Source organism: Rhinoderma darwinii, chromosome 4, assembly GCF_050947455.1.
Source record: "Rhinoderma darwinii isolate aRhiDar2 chromosome 4, aRhiDar2.hap1, whole genome shotgun sequence".
NCBI lineage: Eukaryota > Metazoa > Chordata > Amphibia > Anura > Rhinodermatidae > Rhinoderma > Rhinoderma darwinii.
The window spans coordinates 351,375,053-351,396,679 of NC_134690.1; the positions used below are offsets into that span (position 1 = coordinate 351,375,053).

Consider the following 21,627-nt stretch of genomic DNA (forward strand, 5'->3'; position numbering starts at 1 on the left):
CAATCTAAAGTAGACATATGGGAAATGTGAACTAGTGACTATTGTGGGTGGTATAACCGTCTGTTTTACAAGCAGATGCATTCAAATTCTGAAAAATGCAATTTTTTTCAAAATTTTCTCTAAATTTTGCAATTTTTCACCAATAAACACTGAATATATCGACCAAATTTTACCACGAACATGAAGCCCAATGTGTCACGAGAAAACAATCTCAGAATCGCTTGGGTAGGTTTAAGCATTCCCACGTTATTACCACATAAAGTGAAATATGTCAGATTTGAAAAATGGGCTCTGAGCCTTAAGGCCAAAACTAGGCTGCGTCCTTAAGGGGTTAAAAAAATGTGATAAGTGATCAAAAAGTCGCATCTACACCAAAATGGTACCAATAAAAACTACAAGTCTTCCCGCAAAAAAAAAGCCCTCATACAACCGCATCGGCGAAAAAATAAAAACGTTACGGCTCTTCAAATATGGAGACACAAAAACAAATAATTTTGAAAAAAAAGCGTTTTTACTGTGTAAAAGTAGTAAAACATACAAAAACTATACAAATTTGGTATCGTTGCACTCGTAACAACCCGCTGAATAAAGTTATTGTGTTATTTATATCACACGGTAAACGGCGTAGATTTAAGACGCGAAAAAGAGTGGCGAAATGTCAGATTTTTTTCTATTTCCCCCCAAATAAAAGTTAATAAAAGTTAATCAATAAATAATATGTCCCCCAAAATGGTGCTATTAAAAAATACAACTTGTCCCGCAAAAAAACAAGACCTTATACAGCTATGTCGACGCAAAAATAAAAAGGTTATAGCTCTTGGAATGCGACGATGGAAAAACTTAAAAAATGGCCTGGTCATTAAGGTTTATAATAGGCTGGTCATTAAGGGGTTAAATAGCATGTTTACCTAAGAGGTCAATGAAATAAGCCGGCTCATCCATCACTATCTGTACATGGTACTCGAAATGTGCTGATGCTGTGAGTGTAATGTGAAATTCATGTGCTCATTATTTTCTAGGGTATTTTTGTGGTATAGGTTTCAGACGCTCTGTAAAAATAGATGCCCAATTTATTTGTGTAAGTGGCAACCACTGGGATATACAGGTCTCTTATCTGCTTTCTATACATGTAAAATGCCTCAGGAAATGTCCTAAATGCCAGAAATGCCAAAGTCAAAATAGGACGTCATAACCGTATAAATATAGGATATTAATGGTACATTTTATATATCCATCTGCATATTATTTTTAACTAAAAAAGCGGTTTAGGATGTTAGTGGATCTCCACTTTATTAGCTAAACATCTCCCAATACAGCATACAAAATAAGTGATTTTTACAGAAATATTAAAGACAAAATATCCCTGTTTGTTAGCAATCCACACTGACCTTCTGAAGATATACTTAGAAACTTTCATCTGTCTGGCTGCCATTGTCTCTCGGGGTTGTCCACCATTTTGGTTATCACTTGTGTAAAAACAATTAATATATTCCCACTTGAAACATTTATGGAATTTTCACAGGTGTTGGCAGGAATTAGGTGAATTCCGTTCTCCCAGAGGTGGAACATCTTTCTATTCCTTGGCCTGTAACCATGACAAGGGGGCATCCTCTAAGTTTAGAGGAAAGTTACACTATAATCAAAGACCGGATTCTTTACTGTAAAAGCAGTGAGACTATGGAACTTTTTGCCACAGATTGTTGTGATGGTTGATTTTATTGAGCAAGTTCAAGACTGGCCTGAATGCCTTTCTTTAAAGATACAGTATAGCATAACCGGTTAGATGTACTATATTCTGGAGATGGGACGTTGATGTAGGGATTTATTCTGATTGCCATATTTGGAGTTGGGAACTTTTCCCCCTAATATGGGGAAATTGGAGACTTCCTCATGGGGTTGTTTGCCTTGCTCTGGATCAACACTGTAATATTATATGTTTGACTTGATGGACCTATGTATTTTTTTAATCTTCTCAACTATGTAACTATTGGTGAGATATGATAACATGAGGAAATGTTCCTGAATCACCCCTCTGGGTGTCACTAAAGGGCTGTACAGGGGGAGAGATGACAGTAACAGACCGTGATCTTTCTTACTGCTGTCACTTGCAGCTGTACATTTAATGAATATCTGAAATAAGACTTTGCAACGTACTGATAAAATACGGACTACTCATATATGTACTAGTTTGAGACAAAAGTTAATAAAGTAGTGATTCTGCCAACTCCAACCCTAAAGTCACCACAGGAAAACACCACTTTATTAGGTATTTCTGAATTAAGGACCAAAAACTTCATATCGTAGTCTAAAGCTGCATTCACAAGTGTGCTCGTTGCTATTGGAAACAGTCGACAAGCTTATCAACAGACACACTCCTGACCGCTTAGCTGAGCTCCTATAATGCAGTGGGACTAGATTTTTTTTGTATCAGATAACTGCAGAGCTGACATAAAGAAAGTTGTTTTCAAACCAGGCAATTGCCGAAGACTCCTTCCCGAAAGCGACCCTGAAGATGGGCCCCACATCATCAAGCAACACCACTAATTAAGTTAGTAACTATTTTTATTTATTAGAAAGTTATTTTCAGGCATGTCTTATAGAGAAATTGTAGTTGTGGTCCTAAAAGTTAAATTGTACTCTTCTTTGTCCCTCCCCCATTCTTTACACTGTAGCTCAACTAGTTTAGCTCTGCTGTATGGAGCTGACTTCTGTTACAGTAATGAGAGAATAGTTATAAACTTCAAGAGTTTCCAATAGGTTACCTGTTAGTACATTAGTGACTGGCAATAATGCTTTGGTATACTGAATATACTAAATTATGACATAAGCGATAAGCAGACCACAATATAAAGTCCCCTAGTGGGACTAAAAAATAAATGAAATTAAGTTTGTTTAAAATAAATAAATTAAAAAAAGTGTTCAGAGTAAAAAAAAGAAATAACAATACATTTTTTACATAAAAATTGGTTTTATTTTGCAAAAGTGTAACAAAAAAAACTACATATTTGGTAGCGCCGCAATCGTGATAACCCTTATAATAAAATAAATACGTTCTATAAACTGCACAGTGAAAGATGTAAAAAAAAACGACAAAAAATTGCTTTTTTTCCCTATTTCCCCCCCCCAAAAAAAAACATTACTTACAGTAATATAGCTGGGATAGGCTACAGAATATGTAGTGTTAAAAATGAAAACCAGCATAGAAAAAAACGGAGACTTTTTGGCATAGGTTTTATTATAAAAGCAAATAACGAGTTTAAAAGTAAAGATAATAGGATATTGATTTCTGAAACTTGAGTACAATACATCAGGCGGATTTAGTTACAATTTATACTTGTAACCACATGTGGATATTGACTGCATTAAATCAGACTGGGGGGTAATGAATTGTAAGAGATGAGGTTAACACACAATTTACAAACCACAATCTATGTACAAATCAAAGTGTAATAATCCTTCTTCTTCCCTAGTAATACATTGTGACCTCCATTATCGTGTACCTATTGGTACAGACCTGAATGTATGGCAAGAAATAAATATCTTTCAGTTCTCCTAAAGAGATTGTCTGAGATTAGAAACAGCGCCACTCTTGTCCATAGGCTTCGAACAACAGAATAAAACACAGGAGGATTGTTTCAGTGTGTATAACAAACATACCCCTTTTATTAAAGGGGTTTTCCCAGAATCATAAATTATCACCTATCCACAGGGTAGGTGATAATATTCTAAATGCCGGGGGGCCCCATCGCTGGGACCCGCACTGATCTTGAAGATTGGGGTTTCGAACCCCCAGATCCTCTTCACTGTAACCCCCCCCCACAGTGAGGAGGAGCTTGAATGGAGTGACAGTCGAGCATGCGCCCGCCACTCCATTCAATATCTATAAAAATGAGGGAAACAGCCAAGCACTGTACTCGGCTGTTTCCACTATTTCAATCCCAAAGCTTTTGAATGGAGCGGCAGCACGCATGCTCGACCGCCGCTATATTCAAGCTCCTCTTGCGGTTGAGCAGTGAGGAGGAACAGGGGGGGTTTTGGTACCCCCTTTCTCACAACTGGTGGGGCCCCCAGCGAATAGAACATGGTCACCTATACTTTGGATAGGTGATAATGATTCTGGGAAAACCCCTGCAATCTGTTGTGGCACTCACAGGAAAAAAAGGGGAGATAGATATTGAAAGGTGTGCGTGCGTGCGTGCGTGCTAAATTTTACATGTGTGTTCAGGAGCAATGTAAAATGTATGTTTTTGACTGGAGGTATGCTTTAACTACTTGATGTCCTATGAAGAGTATGCTAATCATGAGCAGCAGGCAGGAGCACTGCTACTGTGCCCACATGATCAGGAGTGGGGAATGGCTGTAATATATAGCCACTACCCCACTCTAATGGTACAGATCAGAGAAACCTCTGACCTCCAACGTATAACCCGAATGGATATCACAAGAAAACAGCTGCATAGAATTGATAAAATTTTCAAAGAAAACCACAATTAAAGGACTTCTGTTCACCAGAGGATTTTTTTTCTTAGGACAAAGTTAAAATGACTGCCAAGGCGTTTTAGGGAAAGCATTTTTATTGTGTAGAATACGGTCACTCATGTATGCCAGTGCAGATGATATAAATCTGTTGTACACAAGTCATAATTGTAACCTAACTTTTAACCATTGTGAAAAATGTGATGAATGCAATAGTAACATTAACAATGGCTTACAATAACGGCCAAAAAGATGTGAATGCCTGAGCCCATAGTGCTGGTATCTGTAGCCCAATCTTATGACTGCTTACTATCTAATAATTAGTAACTGATCTAGAGGATATCGTTGCACCTGGATTCAATCGACGTCCATAATAAGATGCACAATCATTTAGATTTAGGTTGCAGGAAAAACACTGTGTATTATTTGCCACAGGAACATCTTGTCTTTTGGATTTATCTAGTATTTCACTGATTGCAATTTTCCCCGGGATTACTGTATTTCTGCTCTCGATGCACTTGAGTCTAATTTTTGTTAGCGGAGTTTCTATTCATACAGCCAATTCCCGTTGATTGCTGATGAGAAGGCTTTGTGATGGCTGGATGGCTGATTAGCGAAGAACATTTTCACGCTGAACTAAAACCCTATTGAACCAGGTGCTGTTCAGACGCATACATGGACATTTAGTTTTCTTTTTCTGTTAATAAATTGCAGACTAGAGATTTATGCAACACAAGCTGGAGAAAAAAAAGTCACCAATTAGAATTCTTTTAAATCAGATGAGCAGAAGAATGTTAAAAACATGAGAAATTGTCCATGGTGGTCTGGTGTATTTCCAGCCGGTTGCATTCGTCAGTTGAGTACTCTCTTCCAAATGCCGTAAACCATGCTGTCACTGTGTTTGGATTTGTCTGTCTTGGCTGGCACAGTCACAGACTGCTTCTTTAAAACTGCACGTTTTCTGCAACGGATTTCATTGCAAAAAAGCTACAGCATAATACAGTATCAGCAGAGTGGATAAGATTTTGAAAAAATCAGCCGAAAAACTATTTATAAATTGGCCTGTGGTGCGATTTTTTTAAATCCGTAGCATGGTAATTTATGCTGTGGAATCGCTGCTTGTCTGCTGCAGGTTTTCCCCATTGATTTCGATGGGGAGGTAAATCCTGCAACAAATAACAAATGTTGCTATTTTTGCGGTGGAAAAGCTGCAATTCCGCCGTAAAAATCACAACTCCTAAAAATAAAGATTTTACTTTCTCCGTTCTCTATGCTTCTCCGTCCAATCCGGCCTCCTGGTATTCCCAGGCTCCAGCATTCACATGGGATGAAACGTCATCACAGAAGGCGGGGCTGCATGGACAACAGGGGGACGCCTCGCCATGACTACGAAGACCGGGGTAAGTATAAGTGTCAAGTCCGTATTTCACACCGAATAACCACCTCTGTAAATTGAAAGCTGAAGGCATGCCTGGAGAGAAGTACACCACACAGATGTTTGGTACAGCTTCCCTTTCTCAGTCAGGAGGAAGACTGAAAAACTTTTTATTCAGAACAAAGAAACACAGAAAGAGACACATGCCCCTCCCTCGAGATGTGGGACTTGCTTAAGTCCCATTGGCTCCTCTGCTGTAAGTTTTCCTGTACATTCTTCTGCACACTCCTCTTTGCATTCCAGGGGGCGGTGTCTTCCATAGGCGTGCTATGCAGGCTCTTTGTGCTCCATGAATCCAATCTCTTTGTGTAATATACTGAATATATATATATATATATATATATATATATATATATATATATATATATATATATGTAAGGATAATATTTTTCAAACAATATACATGGTAATGATCCCTGACATAAGCTTTTCAAATTTTTTTAAACGCTTTTTTTTGTAAAACTATTTATTTCTTTTTTTAAACAATTTTGTGCGGTTTATCAACCAGAATTACCTGCGTGTTTATGCAGCATATCTGCCCTGTATGAACATAGCCCAACTGTTGTTTTTTTTAACCCCTTGGTGACATCCGCTGTATATGTATGGCGGATGTCGCAGGGGAATGTATGGAGTAGGCTCAGGAGTTGAGCCTGCTCCATACGCAGCGGGTGTTGGCGGGAATATCACAGCTGACACCCTTTTATAATGACCGGGATCGGAGATAACTCAGATTCCAGTCGTTTTATCATTTAGATGCCACAGTAAGATGTCGCTATAAGTGGTTAGACAGAGGGGGGGGCCCCCTCTGTCACCCTATAGACCCATCACTCCCCTATGCTGATGTTTTGTCATGGCAGCTGGGGCCTAATGAGAGCTCCAGGTCTGCCATCTTAGTACCTGTGTTACATGAGTTTAATACAATTTTCATGATATATAACACATTAAATAAAAAACATAAAATAATGTAAACCATAAAAAAATAGTATATTGTTTTGTCACATAAGGACAGATACTATTTAAAATGTATTTCCAAAGTCTGGATTTGAAGGCTTTAGGACAAGTATCAACATGACAAAACATTGCTTATAACTCAGAGCTGCATTCTCAGTTCTGCTGGTTGCCATGGGAAACAGTTGACAAGCTTGTTGTCATGTCAGACACATTCCATATAACTTGGCTCCTATAATGCAATAGGAGAGCTATTTTATCCTTATCAGATTACGGTATGTATAGTTTCTGGTTTAAATCTCCAGAAGTCTGGTTCAAATTGTGCAAAAAAAAAACTGCCGTACATGCCTTGCGCCAGATTTCTAGCATGTTTTAGACACTTTTTGTGCCTCACTAGATAGTTTTGAAAAGTGTCTAGAAAATGTGGCATGGCTTAAAGTGCGCCAAAGTGGTCCAAAATTATAACGCAAAATATTGGTCTAAAATAAGCGAACCAAGATGTGGCGTAAGAAAAATAAGTGTCTAACGTGTCTAGCAAGATGAGGTAAATTAATCATACAGAATGCACCAGATACATTTTGGCGCATCTCCTGTCTGCCTGCTCTAGTTGAAAGCTAAGTTTAAGACCGTAATAATAAATCTGCTCCATTGTGTCAGCAAGCAATTATGGGAAATTTCAGCTCTGAAGCCGGTAGAATACTGCGTCTCTGCAGTATAATACAGGCTGTAACTTAGAATAAGTATAAGATCATATTACTTTTTTAGATTAAAGAGTTTTTTCAATGAGAAGATTATTGCCTATGCTCAGGCTAGGTCATCAATATCTCATCATTGGGGGTCCAACTCTTGGCACCCCGGCAGATCAGCTGTTTTGATGGGGCCGCGGCGCTTGTGTGAGCGCTGCTTCCCCATCATCCTTGTCGCTGCTCTTACTGTGAGGCTGGGTTCACACTACCTATTTTCAGACGTAAGCGAGGCGTATTATGCCTCATTTTACGTCTGAAAATAGGGCTACAATACGTCGGCAAACATCTGCCCATTCATTTGAATGGGTTTGCCGACGTACTGTGCAGACGACCTGTCATTTACGCGTCGTCGTTTGACAGCTGTCAAACGACGACACGTAAAAATACAGCCTCGTCAAAAGAAGTGCAGGACAATTCTTTCAGACGTAATTTGAGCCGTTCTTCATTGAACTCAATGAAGCACAGCTCAAAATTTACGGCTGTTAGAGAAGCCTCGCAAAATGCGAGGAGGAGCATTTACGTCTGAAACGAGGCAGCTGTTTTCTCCTGAAAACAGTCTGTCTTTTCAGACGTAAAAGCCTGCTACCGTGTGCACATACTCTTAATCGCCGACACACTTGTAGCAGCAGTTCACAGTATTACAGCCTTTTCTCATTCACTGGAGTATGAGCAGGTAAAGGGGAAGCAGCGCTTGCATGAGCGCCACAACCCCTTCAAAACAGCAGATCGGTGGTGGTGACGCGAGGTGAAATACACTTTCTAAAATTTTTCACATTATTGAAAAAATCTAAATGGGCTTTGATATTTCTCTCCATTTAAGTATTATGGTTGTGACGCACATCCTATCTATGACATTTTATGTTCAAGAACAGGTGCCATCAGGGGCGTAACTAGGAAAGACTGGGCCCCATAGCAAACTTTTGACTGGGGCCCCCCCTCCCCCGGGTGTCACACAACCCCCCCCCCCCTTGTAGATAGTGCCTTTTTTTACAAACCCCCTTTTGATAACGCCATACAGCCCCCCTGTAGATAACGCCATACAGCCCCCTTTGTAGATATCTACAGAGGGGGCTGTATGGCGCGATCTACAGAGGGGGCTGTATGGCGTTCCCTACAGGTGGGGACTGTATGGCGTTCCCTACAGGTGGGGGCTGTATGGCGTTCCCTACAGGTGGGGGCTGTATGGCGTTCCCTACAGGTGGGGGCTGTATGGCGTTCCCTACAGGTGGGGGCTGTATGGCGTTCCCTACAGGTGGGGGCTGTATGGCGTTCCCTACAGGGGGGGGCTGTATGGCGTTCCCTACAGGGGGGGGCTGTATGGCGTTCCCTACAGGTGGGGGCTGTATGGCGTTCCCTACAGGTGGGGGCTGTATGGCGTTCCCTACAGGGGGGGGCTGTATGGCGTTCCCTACAGGGGGGGGCTGTATGGCGTTCCCTACAGGGGGGGGCTGTATGGCGTTCCCTACAGGGGGGGACTTTATGGCGTTCCCTACAGGGGGGGACTGTATGGCGTTCCCTACAGGGGGGGACTGTATGGCGTTCCCTACAGGGGGGGACTTTATGGCGTTCCCTACAGGGGGGGACTTTATGGCGTTCCCTACAGGGGGGGACTTTATGGCGTTCCCTACAGGGGGGGACTGTATGGCGTTCCCTACAGGGGGGGACTGTATGGCGCTATCTACAGGGGGGGACTGTATGGCGCTATCTACAGGGGGGGACTGTATGGCGCTATCTACAGGGGGGCTGTATGGCGCTATCTACAGGGGGGCTGTATGGCGCTATCTACAGGGGGGCTGTATGGCGCTATCTACAGGGGGGCTGTATGGCGCTATCTACAGGGGGGCTGTATGGCGCTATCTACAGGGGGGCTGTATGGCGCTATCTACAGGGGGGCTGTATGGCGCTATCTTCCGGAGTCTGCGCAGCTCACTAAAAATGAAAGGAGCGCTGGTCACGCATGCGCACAAGCGAGACCGGCGCTCCATTCATTTCTACGGAGCTGCCGACACAGACCCCGGAAGTCCGAGGTTTGTGATGGAGAACTTCAGGGGACTTTCAGTCCCCCGTTCTCCCTATCGCTGCCAGCGATCACACATGTATCCCCTATCCTGTGGATAGGTGATACATGTCTTGTGTTTAATGGCAGAGCGGGGAGATACCTCCCTGCTCTGCCGTACTGTTCAGTGGCGTCGCGCTGTAGCAGCCATAGCGGCTGCTAGCGGAGCCTCCGGCCATGGTGGGGGCCCGTGCTGGCGGGCGACACGGGCCAACTCATGTCGCGGGCCCCGTAGCAGCCGCTACTGCTGCTACGGCGGTAGTTACGCCACTGGGTGCCAAGCTCTTCATCCGTGACCACATTTTCCACATTATAGGACAGTACAATCTTTTGACACAAGATGGTGATACAGAACAAAAGAAAACGTTAAAAAATATATATATTTTCTTCAGTTCCATGAAAGTCACACAGGTCTTGGTGCTGACCAAAAATTAGAAATCAGTCATTTTTGTTACTATATTTAAAATGAACACTTTAATCACCTGTAGATAAGTCATTTTTGTATTATTACATTTGAGAATTCTTAAAGGGAACCTGTCACCAGCATTTTACCTATTAAACCAGCAATACCTGCTGGTAGTGTTTATGTAACCTATAATTATCTTCTAAGTAGGCTCTGTAACTTTATTTTGTATTCAGTTTTTAGTGTTCCTGCGCCGTATGCTAATGAGCATAAGTCATATATTCGTTGAAAAAGAGTCCTCTTTATTACTCAAGCCTTCTGAGTTAATCCCACCTCCTTACTTTTGATTGACCGTTCCTCGCCTTCCCCCAGCACACACGAAATTCCACGCTTGCGCATCAATGTTTTATTCTGGAGCGTGTGGACCACGGGACACCATAGCGGCGCATGCGCAGTAACTGGATTTGAGACATTCAGGGTGGGCCAGTTTTCAGCGGTGGGTTGGAGGAACGAATTAGACTGATGGATTATTACCATAAAAGGCGCAAAATATTTGCAGACCATTATTTAAGGTCAGAGGAGGAGTTTAGGAGAGGGGATAACGGCAATGAACTTTTGACAGCAGCGGAAAGAGAGGGATGGGTAGAGTTCAATAGGTGGAATGCTGGTGACAGGTTCCCTTTAACTTTCTGATAATTCAACTGTCATACATGAGCCAATTCTACACTTTTCTAATGAAATTCTGATTAAAAATATATTATAATATTTGATTACCTGGGAAGATATAACAGGTTTTTTAACTTTTTTTTTTTTTCAGATGGCAAGTTTGGAGCTTATATGCAAGTACACATACAAAATGACGGCCCGGTTACAATAGAGTTGGTGCCCCCAGCCTCAACAGCTGATCCAAAACATGTAAGTAACTAGCAAGGAGTAAAAGTAAACAAATGTTAATCTAAAGCAGGTATCATTTATTCACCAGACCATCGGAAAAGAAAATCACCTTTGCCGCACACAATTGATAACTTAACAAACCGTTTGACTAATTGAAATGATAAAGGAGCCAGTATATAAAGTGTGGTGCGGGTGGGTAGTGGTGTATAAAAACTACGGTCAGCTTGGTCTTTAAGATTGTAGATAAAATCTTGTGACATTCAATGAGGTGGCAAAACCAATACAATGAAAACTGAGATCGGCAGGTGTACTAAGCAGTCTATTATATGTTGTGCTTCCTATTTGTTAGGTTCTGTTCAACAGCATGATAAAAGTTTTGTGTTCTGCGCACTCACTGGAAAAATCTCCTGACTTGTGCGCCGAACTTCTACTTCTGACGTTTGTGCCTGTTCTCGATACATTTGCACATGTCATGCATAGGCTGTTGTGTTCAAAAAATATATATTCTGCACAGTACATTCGTCCGGTCTATAGGGATCTATGGACATCTTCATCGTGTGCACTGGAGGTATTTCATGGCACACATGCTGAAGGTGCACACTGAATGTGATGTGACCATCGCCAAAGTCCCATTGGTTTGCTACTGGTGTGAAAAAACAAATACCTGTATTCAGATAAGTGGTTAGGTTTTCAAAACACTAAGACTAGATTTACATGTTATGGTTATTGGTATGATATAATCAATAATGTCTGATCATAGCAAAAACGCTGTGTGTGAATGGCCTTAAAGAGGCTCTGTCACCACATTATAAGTGCCCTATCTCCTACATAAGGAGATGGGCGCTGTAATGTAGGTGACAGCAGTGCTTTTTATTTAGAAAAGCGATCTATTTTCGCCACATTAGGAGCGATTTTTAGCTTTATGCTAATTAGTTTCTTAATGCCCAAGTGGGCGTGCTTTTAATTTAAACCAAGTGGACGTTGTACAGAGGAGTGTATGACGCTGACCAATCAGTGACCAATCAGCGTCCTACACTTCTCTCCATTCATTCAGACAGCGCATATTGACACTGGGTTGTTCACGATGTGCTGTCTTATACTGACATATTAACGTTACTGAAGTTTTTACACAGTGAATAGACATTCCTTCCAGCCAGGACAGGATGTCTATTCACAATCCCTGCACTTCGTTAACGTTTGTTTGGTACGTACAGCAGAGCAAAGCATAATCTCGCTGTAAACTGTCATTTACAGAGAGATCTCGCGAGATTACGCTTCCTCTGCTGTAAGTACCAAACAAACGTTAACGAAGTGCAGGGATTGTGAATAGACATCCCGTCCTGGCTGGAAGGAATGTCTATTCACTGTCTAAACACGTCAGTAACGTTAATATGTCCGTATAAGACAGCACATCGTGAACAACCCAGTGTCACTATGCGCTGTCTAAATGAATGGGGAGGAGTGCATGACGATGATTGGTCACTGATTGGTCAGCGTCATACACTCCTCTGTACAACGCCCACTTGGTCTAAAGTGAAAACACGCCCACTTGGGCATTAAGAAACTAATTCGCATAAATCTAAAATCGCTCCTAATTTGGTAAAAATAGATAGTTTTTCTAAATAAAAAGCACTGCCTTCACCTACATTATAGCGCCCATCTCCTTATGTAGGAGATAGGCCACTTATAATGTGGTGACAGAGCCTCTTTAATGACTGGACTCAATCATTATTTGAGCTGTGATTCCATCACCATAATTACTACAATGGTACGGTGAAAAACAGGGGACACAAAGGGCCTGTTCCCATCAGCGCTTACTTGAAGGGTTCCGCCGGAGGAACCCATCAACGGAAAGGTAAACGGAAACCCTAGCTTCCGTTTGTATTTCCATTGATTTCAATGATAATGCTTTCGTTGCTAACGGTTTCCATTTGTCTCCGTCCCGTAAGGACTGCGCTATTGATTCAGTCAAAATAACGGAAACCTTACGGAACGGAGACAAAAGGAAACCATTGGCAATGGAAGGAAGCATTACCATTTAAATCAATGGTAATGCAAACGGAAACTATGGTTTCCGTTTGCCTTTCCTTTGATGGGTTCCTCCGACGGAAAGCTCAGGCGGAACATATCAACGGATATTCGAGGCAGTGTCATAAGGAATCGGGAAATTTGGAAGCTGCAATGGAGTGCCTGGTACTGTAGTAGAAGTGGCAGCAGTACGGTACTCATGCCATACTTGTGTGCACTCACTGCTGTTAAATGCAACACTACACGTTCAACCTGTTATCTGTGTGTTAAAATAGAAGTGAAAATACATTTTTCTATTTATTTTTTGGCTATGAATAATTTTTTTTTGTACTTATTGCTCAACAATATAAGAAATAACAGACAGAATGACCTAAATGAACTGGGAATTTCTGAGACAGAGAAGAGCAGTTACAAGTATAATTGCATTACAAGGGATCGTCATTGGCTCGGTTGGAAGCAGCAGACGTGTCCTTGTATTACTTTAGTGTCTTTCATCTTCATTAACTGATTGAGATTCTGTGTCTCAGCAGTAATCCTTACTAATAAATATTACTGCGTCTATGTCTTATCCTAGTCTTCCAAATAAAATATGATGTCTAGCTTTATTTATTTTGGTAATCCGGTGCCTGGGACTCAGGGGTAGTTAGTCTACATTTATATGGCCCTGTGGGTAAATATGTATTAAATATTAGGCGCTTAAGCTTCCATATTGTGGCTTATTTTACATTGAGTACTTCCAAATATTTAGTGTCTGAAACAAGACTGTACAGTTCCGCTTTAGCCTCCATTGTTTTAATTAAGACTCTTTCCATATTTATTTTAACGGCATAAACTGTGTATTTAGAAAATGCTGTCATAGGGTTTGAATGTGTGGAAAATTCACCTCTGCTCAGTCTTTATAGTATTCTGTCCTGCGGATCTTTAAACAATTTGTGGTGGTTTCAGTAGGAGCATGTACTGAATGTTCATGGAATTCGAACTTTTATATTTGTATTTAGTATTAATGTGGCAATGTTTTTTTTTTTACATGTATTTCAATATAGTTACCAGCAGAGGGTATTAGGGGTGCACATAGTTTTTTAATGTTCTGAAGCCCTATGTATCGTATTCTTCTGACCACAGGAAAATCCACTTGAACATTTGTCCTATGACCAATTTAAATGACTTTCGTAAAATTGTCTGACTATACTACTTAAAGTAGCTGAAATTGTATAGTTTACATGTTTTCATGGAGGAGGATGCAATCTGGCTGTGGCACAATGTGACACTGTAGTCCTGTTTCATTACCCATCTGAATTATAGGTACGACAAGTAAAAACGACAAGATGACGGTCCTGTTTCTTTGCCAGCGTCACATACCAGCCATGCTACTACAGCAATACTGTTAACTGTGCTGCAGATGACATGTTATCATGTAGCCTTAGCGTAAAGCTTTAGACAACCCCTTCCAATATAACTTATTGGGGCATATACATGTTATATATAACATCAAGCTTGCTTGTAAAATAATGAAGTGTGTAAATGTGGTTTAGGTGAGCACACTTACGGCTAATATACATAATACATGATGGCACAGAGATGGAAGTGCCACGTAAGGTTACAGCTTGCGTGTGATCAAGTGTTACTCATACTGATGAATTGTACGATGCAATTAGGTTTGTACCCAGACTGTACCATTGGGAAATGCTTAAATGTGGAGTGGATGAAAAAGTAATGAAATTGTCCCTGTCATCAACACTGTTTTGTTGCTCATTGATTCTGTTCAGCTTTGCATAATCCCCTTATTAATGTGCTTTGGTATGTGACCCATCTGCTTCTTTTATAGTACCTTGGTCAGATGTCGGATGCTAATGCTCCTCATTACAGACCCATGTATTGCTGTATTTTCTGTCATTATAAAGTTATGATTTTGGATTCATAAAAATATGGATTTGTACTTAACCCCATCATGGATTCAGATACGTTGGGCCATAACTGAGAATACCATGTGTTTGATGTAAAATAAGTCAACATCAGTCTTGCTGTGTAATCTAGACACCCACCTATAACCGCAGTCTGGAACGTTCCCTATAACAGCAGTCTTGCTCTGTAATCTGGACCACCCCCTATAACAGCAGTCTGCACGTGTAGTTTGGATCATTCCCTATAACAGCAGTCTGGACTGTTCCCTATAACAGCAGTCTGGCTATGTAGTCCGGACCACCCTCTATAACCCCAGTCTTCCTGAGTAGCCTGGACTACCCCCTTAATCAGCGGTCTTGCTCTGTTGTCTCGGCCACCCCTATATAGCAGTCTGGCTCTGTAGTCTGGGCAACTCCCTATATCAGCAGTTTTGCTATGTAATCTGGACCACCCCCTATAACAGCACTTAGTCTATGTAATTTGTCCAACCCCCTATGACAACAGTCTGGACCACCCCCTATAACAGCCGTCTATACGAGTAGTCTGGACCATTAACTATAACAGCAGTAAGGATATGTAGTCTGGTAGTCTGGACCATCCCCTGTAGCCACAAAAATGTGTTAATTGTAATTCTCTTTCTCTTCTGCTGAACTAGGCGATTAACCAGTGCAGACCAGTATGAGGTTCCCTGGAGTTTCTTTCCACTGTCAAACCTTGAACTACACTATATGTACATGAATATTGTACACGTTAAATTAGAACTGCTAAGAGAGACATTTGAAAGGCCCTTTAGTTTAGTTTGTAGAGATCTGGGAGTGGATAGCATATTATAAAGCGGATTGCCCCAGTGACAAGTCCTCTGCAGCTATGCACCTGAAAATCCTCATTGTCATAGGGAACGTTGTGTTTATCCATTTGATGATTTACATCAGTGCCTGTATCCCAAAAAACGAACACCTGTAGTTAACGTAAGGATCAAGCATTTTGAGTTGTCATTGGATTCATGGCTTCTCACTGAGAGCCTTCTAATCACTGGCGAAGCTATAGGGGTCGCAGCGGTCGCAATTGCAACCGGGCCCCCGAAGCCAGGGGGGCCCACAGCCCCCCACACCACATCAATAAAAAGTTACTATAGTAACTCGGGCCGCGGGCCCCTGTTACTATAGTAACAGACTTTACTTACCTTCCTGGTTCCGGATCGCAGCGGAGGTCCTGACGTCAAGCGCTGTGCGCAGCGCATGACAGCACAGCGCTATGCGCCGCGCACAGTATCGAGACGACAGAACTACCGCCGCGGCTGAAGAGTAAGGTAAGATTAGTTCTGACTGTCGAAGTCCGACTCCCGGGACCCGCCAATCAGCTGTTTTGAAGGGGCCGCAGCACTCGTACGAGAGCTGCTCCCCTTCATTCCGGTCACTTCATTCCGGTCACACTGTGAATCGGTGTCGGCGATTCACAGTGTGAGCGAGTAGTGAAATGAAGGGGAAGCAGCTCTCGTACGAGTGCTGCGGCCCCTTCAAAACAGCTGATTGGCGGGTCCCGGGAGACACATCAGCTAATGATGGCCTATCCTGTGGATAGGCCATCAATGTTTAGGGACTGCACAACCCCTAAGCCTACGATGTAGCAGGCTTAGGGGGGCCCATGAGACAGGATCACAGATTGTGTGATTCTGTCTACTGGGCCCTGTATCTAAGCCAATCACATGGTAGGCTTAGATACATGGCCCATGTGTGATCCTGTCTGATGGGCCCTGTATATAAGCCTACCACACTGTAGGTTTAGATACAGGGTCCAGCAGACAGTAATCTTATACTGTATAAGATTACTGTCTGCTGGACTCTGTATCTAAGCCTACGTTGTGGTAGGCTTAGATACAGGGTCCCACAGACAGTATCACACATGGGCCCTGTACCTAACCCTAACACATGTGTTACTAATCGTTTTTCTTGTGTGTTTTCTTACAGGTTCGGTCGTTGGACTACGGCGGATTCCAGGACTACTTCGATGACTGCTTTTTTTTTTTATTATCAATAAAATGGTTAATGATGGTTGTGTGTTTTTTTTTTTTTTTTTATTTCAATAAAATATTTTTTCTATGTCTGTTTTTTTTTAAAACTATATTACTACCGCCTTAGTAATGGCCGCCGGCTGATTGACAGTATCCATTGCTAAGGCGGGGCTTAGTGTTAGCCGGTGCAGAGGCTAACACTAACCCCCTTTATTACCCCGGTACCCACCGCCACTAGGGGTGCTGGGAAGAGCCAGGTACCATCCAGTACTTGACCATCTGTAGTGATGGTCGGCCACTGGGGTGGCCGCAGGCTGGTATTATCAGGGGAAAGCCCAGAAACAGTGGCCCTTCCCACCCTGGTGATGCTTGGCTGCTGCTGCTTTATTGTATCTGGCTGGTTATGAAAAATGGGGGGGTCCCCACGTCATTTAAAAAAAAATTAAATAAAAAATAATTGGAAAGAACAATGTCGGGTCCCCCCCAATTTTCATAACCAGCCAGATACAACACAGCAGCAGCAGCAGGCAGCATTACCAGGGTGGTAGGGGGCCACTGGTTTTGGCCTTCCCCAGCCTAATACTACCAGCCTGCGGCCGCCCCGGTGCTTACCAGTCACTACAGATGGACGGGTACTGGTTCGTACCCGACTCTTCCCAGCACCCCTGGTGGCGGTGGGTACCGGGGTAATAATGGGGGTTAGTGTTTGCCTCTGCACCTGCTAACATTAAGCCCCGCCTTAGTAATGGAGGTTGTCAATCAGCCAGCGGCCATTACTAAGGCGGTGATAATAAAGTTTAAAAAGATACAAGCACATAGAAAAAATATTTTATTGAAATAAAAAACCACAACCCTCATTAACCATTTTATTGAGAATAAAAAAACCGCCGTCATTGAAGTCCTCGAATCCGAAGTCCAACAACCGAACCTGTAAAAAAAACACAAACACACAAAAATAATCAGTAACACATAAAGAAGCAAAATTATTATTCTTACCTTTCCTGGGTCCAGCGCTGGAGCCGCAATGTCAGCGTGCTGGGCCCTGTATCTAATCCGATCATGTGTGATACTGTCTGCTGGGCCCTATATCTAATCCTATCATGTGTGATACTGTCTGCTGGGCCACTGTATCTAATCTTATCATGTGTGATACTGTCTGCTGGGTACTATATCTAATCCTATCATTTGTAATACTGTCTGCTGAGCCACTGTATCTAATCCTATCATGTGTGATACTGTCTGCTGAGCCACTGTATCTAATCCTATCATGTGTGATACTGTCTGCTGGGCCCTATATCTAATCCTATCATGTGTGATACTGCCTTCCGAGCCACAGTATCTAATCCGATCATGTGTGATACTGTCTGCTGAGCCACTGTATCTAATCCTATCAGGTGTGATACTGCCTTCTGAGCCACTGTATCTAATACTATCATGTGTGATACTGTCGGCTGAGCCAATGTATCTAATCCTATCGTGTGATACTGTCTGCTGAGTCATTGTATCTGATCCTATCATGTGTGATACTGTCTGCTGAGCCACTGTATCTAATCCTATCATGTGTGATACTGTCTGCTGATCTGTGTATCTAATCCTATCATGTGTGATACTGTCTGCTCAGCCACTGTATCTAATCCTATCATGTGTGATACTGTCTGCTGAGCCACTGTATCTAATCCTATCATGTGTGATACTGTCTGCTGAGCCAATGTATCTAATCCTATCCATAGTTTATAGGGTCGTAGTGCTATAGATATGCTGTCTCCTATACACACATTTTTTTTTGGGCGGACACATATGTATTGGGGCTATTTCCCCTGACATTTTAAGCCCTGAGGGTATGTTCACACGGCAGCGTCTGTTACGGCTGAAATTACGGTGCTGTTTTCAGGAGAAAACAGCTCCGGAATTTCAGCCGTAAAGGCATGTGCAGGTGTCTTTTCGCTGTGTACGGATGTAATTGGAGCTGTTTTTCCATGGAGTCCATGGAAAACGGCTCCATTTACGTCTGAAGAAGTGACAGGCACTTCTTTGACGCGGGCGTCTGTTTTACGCGCCGCCTTTTGACAGCGGCGCGTAAAAAAAATGACCGTCGGCAGGGAACATCATAGGACTCATTCAAATGAATGGGCAGATGTTTGCCAACGCTTTTGAGCCGAATTTTCGGACGTAATTCAATGCTAAAACGCCCGAATTACGTCCGTAAATAGTGTGTGTGAACCCAGCCTTAGTGACGCCCCAGCTGCTAGTGCTGCATTGTTGTGTCACTTAGGAGACCCAGCGATGCAGCTGAAAGCTGCGGACCGTCGGCCATGAGGCGTTTGCGGGGGGGGGCCCAATAAGAACTTTTGCATCGGGGCCCATGAGCCTTTAGCTACGCCCCTGCTTCTAATGCAAGATATATTGCATTGTCTCCTTACAGAAGTCCGATATTTCTCCCCTCCCATTTACAGAAATCACTTAAGGGGCTTTTCCGTGCATTTTTTTTTGGAAGCTCTCCTTTGATCTTGCGGTTACAAATATCGAAGTAACATGTTTTCTTCCAAAATCCTTTTGGTACTCAGATGTTTTAACAAATACATTTTGAAGGAAATCAAAATAACATTTACATTTGGTACTGGAGCTGTGAAACAAATGGTTTATGCAAATTAAAATAATGCAATTTAACAAGCTTGTAGATTTGGGACAAGTGCTGAATATAAGATGCAGGTCCGACCATTTCAGTGGTCTTGAATTATTCCAGCTTGTCCTACAGTTCAATAATGAGTGATAAAGTGGTCTTCCTCTCTTTCTTTTAGTTGTCGGCATAAATGTTCTCCGCTATGTTCACGCATGACCTCCTTTCTCCGGTAGGACTGTGCTTGTGGCTAAAAGCTATCATTTAAATCCCAAAGACAGACTTTCATACTACCACTTGAATTATTTTTTAGCAAGAAGACCTCAGTATTTCAGGTTTGTGCTGCTTCTGGAATGTCAGCTATTTTTGAAAGCAACAACCAACTACGCTGCTAAATAAAGATAAAATTTCTATCAAACCCGTCCTGGATAAACATTTTGAATATATAAACAAACAGACCTCTGATCTTAACCTCCTGTGAATGCACAGATGAAATACCAAACGTTCACATGCTGATTATTAAATTGCCAAGGCTTAAGAGAGATGTTTATACAAAATGCTATGACAGGACAAACAAGGTAGCAGAGGTGAGGGTGGCCTCAAATTACTGAGAGCAGCAGACGACGAGCATACTGATAAACCTGCCTCTGACTTGGAGCGAATTTAAAACGGAACGTTTACAGAAATGGAAAGAAAGTATAAAGCATACCAGCACTTTGCAAAAAATAACAAATTGGTAAAGGTTCATATACTAATCTATAGTATAGAGTGTTCTGACATGTTTTGAAAATCTCAAAACTTATTTTTCCGATTTTATCAGCCCCGTTCACACTGTTCTGCAGTTTTCAGTTATCTCCATAGCAGGGGGCATAGTCTGAGACCGCCGGCTTGCCAGCACTACCTGGTGTAATCCGAATCCGCTGATAACTGCATGGGGAGATGGTTCAGTGGCTTTATATGTAAATGCATGGACAATCGCAGTATTTACTTAGGCTGGGTTCTCACAACGCGGTCAAAATGTGTTTTATCCAGCAGATCACATCAAAACCGTGACATTATGCTATGATTTTTGTAAAGTCACAGCAAAATTGTGAGGTTTTCTATTTATTCACGGACAAAAACACATTTGGACCACGACGTATGTACCCAGCCTGAGTCAAAGCTAGAACTAACAGCCGTCTCTGTAGAGGATATCATACCTCCCAACTTTCAATGATCGGAAAGCGGGACAACTCCTGTTCATGCGGCCAATTTTTTATAAAACTAAGCCATGCCTCTAACCCTGCCCATTCCCTGTCCATACACATCCAGTTCCCTTTGTGCCCACATACAGTATCATACCCCAGTAGTGTCCCTCACACATTATTATGTCCCAGTAGTGCCACCCACAGAATATCATGCCCCCATAGTGCCCCGACACAATATTACACCCTCCACAGTATCATGCCCCATAGTGCCTTCCCACACCGTATAATGCCCTTATTTTGCCCACACACAGTATAATGCATCCATAGTGGACACACACACACACACACACACACACACACACACACACACACACACACACACACACACACACACACACACACACACACACACACACTCACACACTCACACTATTCTCCCCTCCACAGTATATTCCCTCCATAGTGCCTCCCCACACACAGTATTATGCAGCCATAGTGCCTCCCTTACATAATATTGCCCCCACAGTATAATGCCCCTATAGTGCCCCACACAGTTTAGTGCCCCTAAAAAGGCTTCCCCACACAGTATAATGCTCCCATATTGCCCCTAGAGTATAATGCCCTTATAGTGCCCCTACACAGTATATGCAAAGAGAATTTCAATGGCAATAGCAGCGTGGTTTTTTTCCCCAACTACTTTTGACTGATAGAACTAGTTTGAATATATTTGATAACTTTATTGCTTACCAAAGGACATACAGCATAAATTTTAAAATTACAATGCGTGCTGGCAAGGTAAGTGTACTGCCAATCATATATATCATTGAAATTAGGTAAAAACCCAATGCGGCCAAACAAAGACTGACGCCCGCACCTGCGCACTTGTGCATAAAGTACATACTGAGACTAAGTAGACGTTTATTC

General features: G+C 42.2%; 1 protein-coding gene across 3 annotated transcripts in view; it reads left to right on the forward strand.

The window, feature by feature from the left end:
• Positions 1-21,627, forward strand: part of DTD1 (D-aminoacyl-tRNA deacylase 1) — a 130,948-nt gene that overhangs the window by 22,072 nt on the left and 87,249 nt on the right. For all 3 annotated transcript variants that reach the window (XR_012883601.1, XR_012883600.1, XM_075864493.1), the window contains exon 4: positions 10,882-10,979. Coding sequence is in view for 1 of the 3 variants with exons in the window: in XM_075864493.1 (XP_075720608.1) it covers positions 10,882-10,979 (98 nt within the window). In the remaining 2 variants the exon portion in view is untranslated. The remainder of the gene's footprint in view (positions 1-10,881; positions 10,980-21,627) is intronic.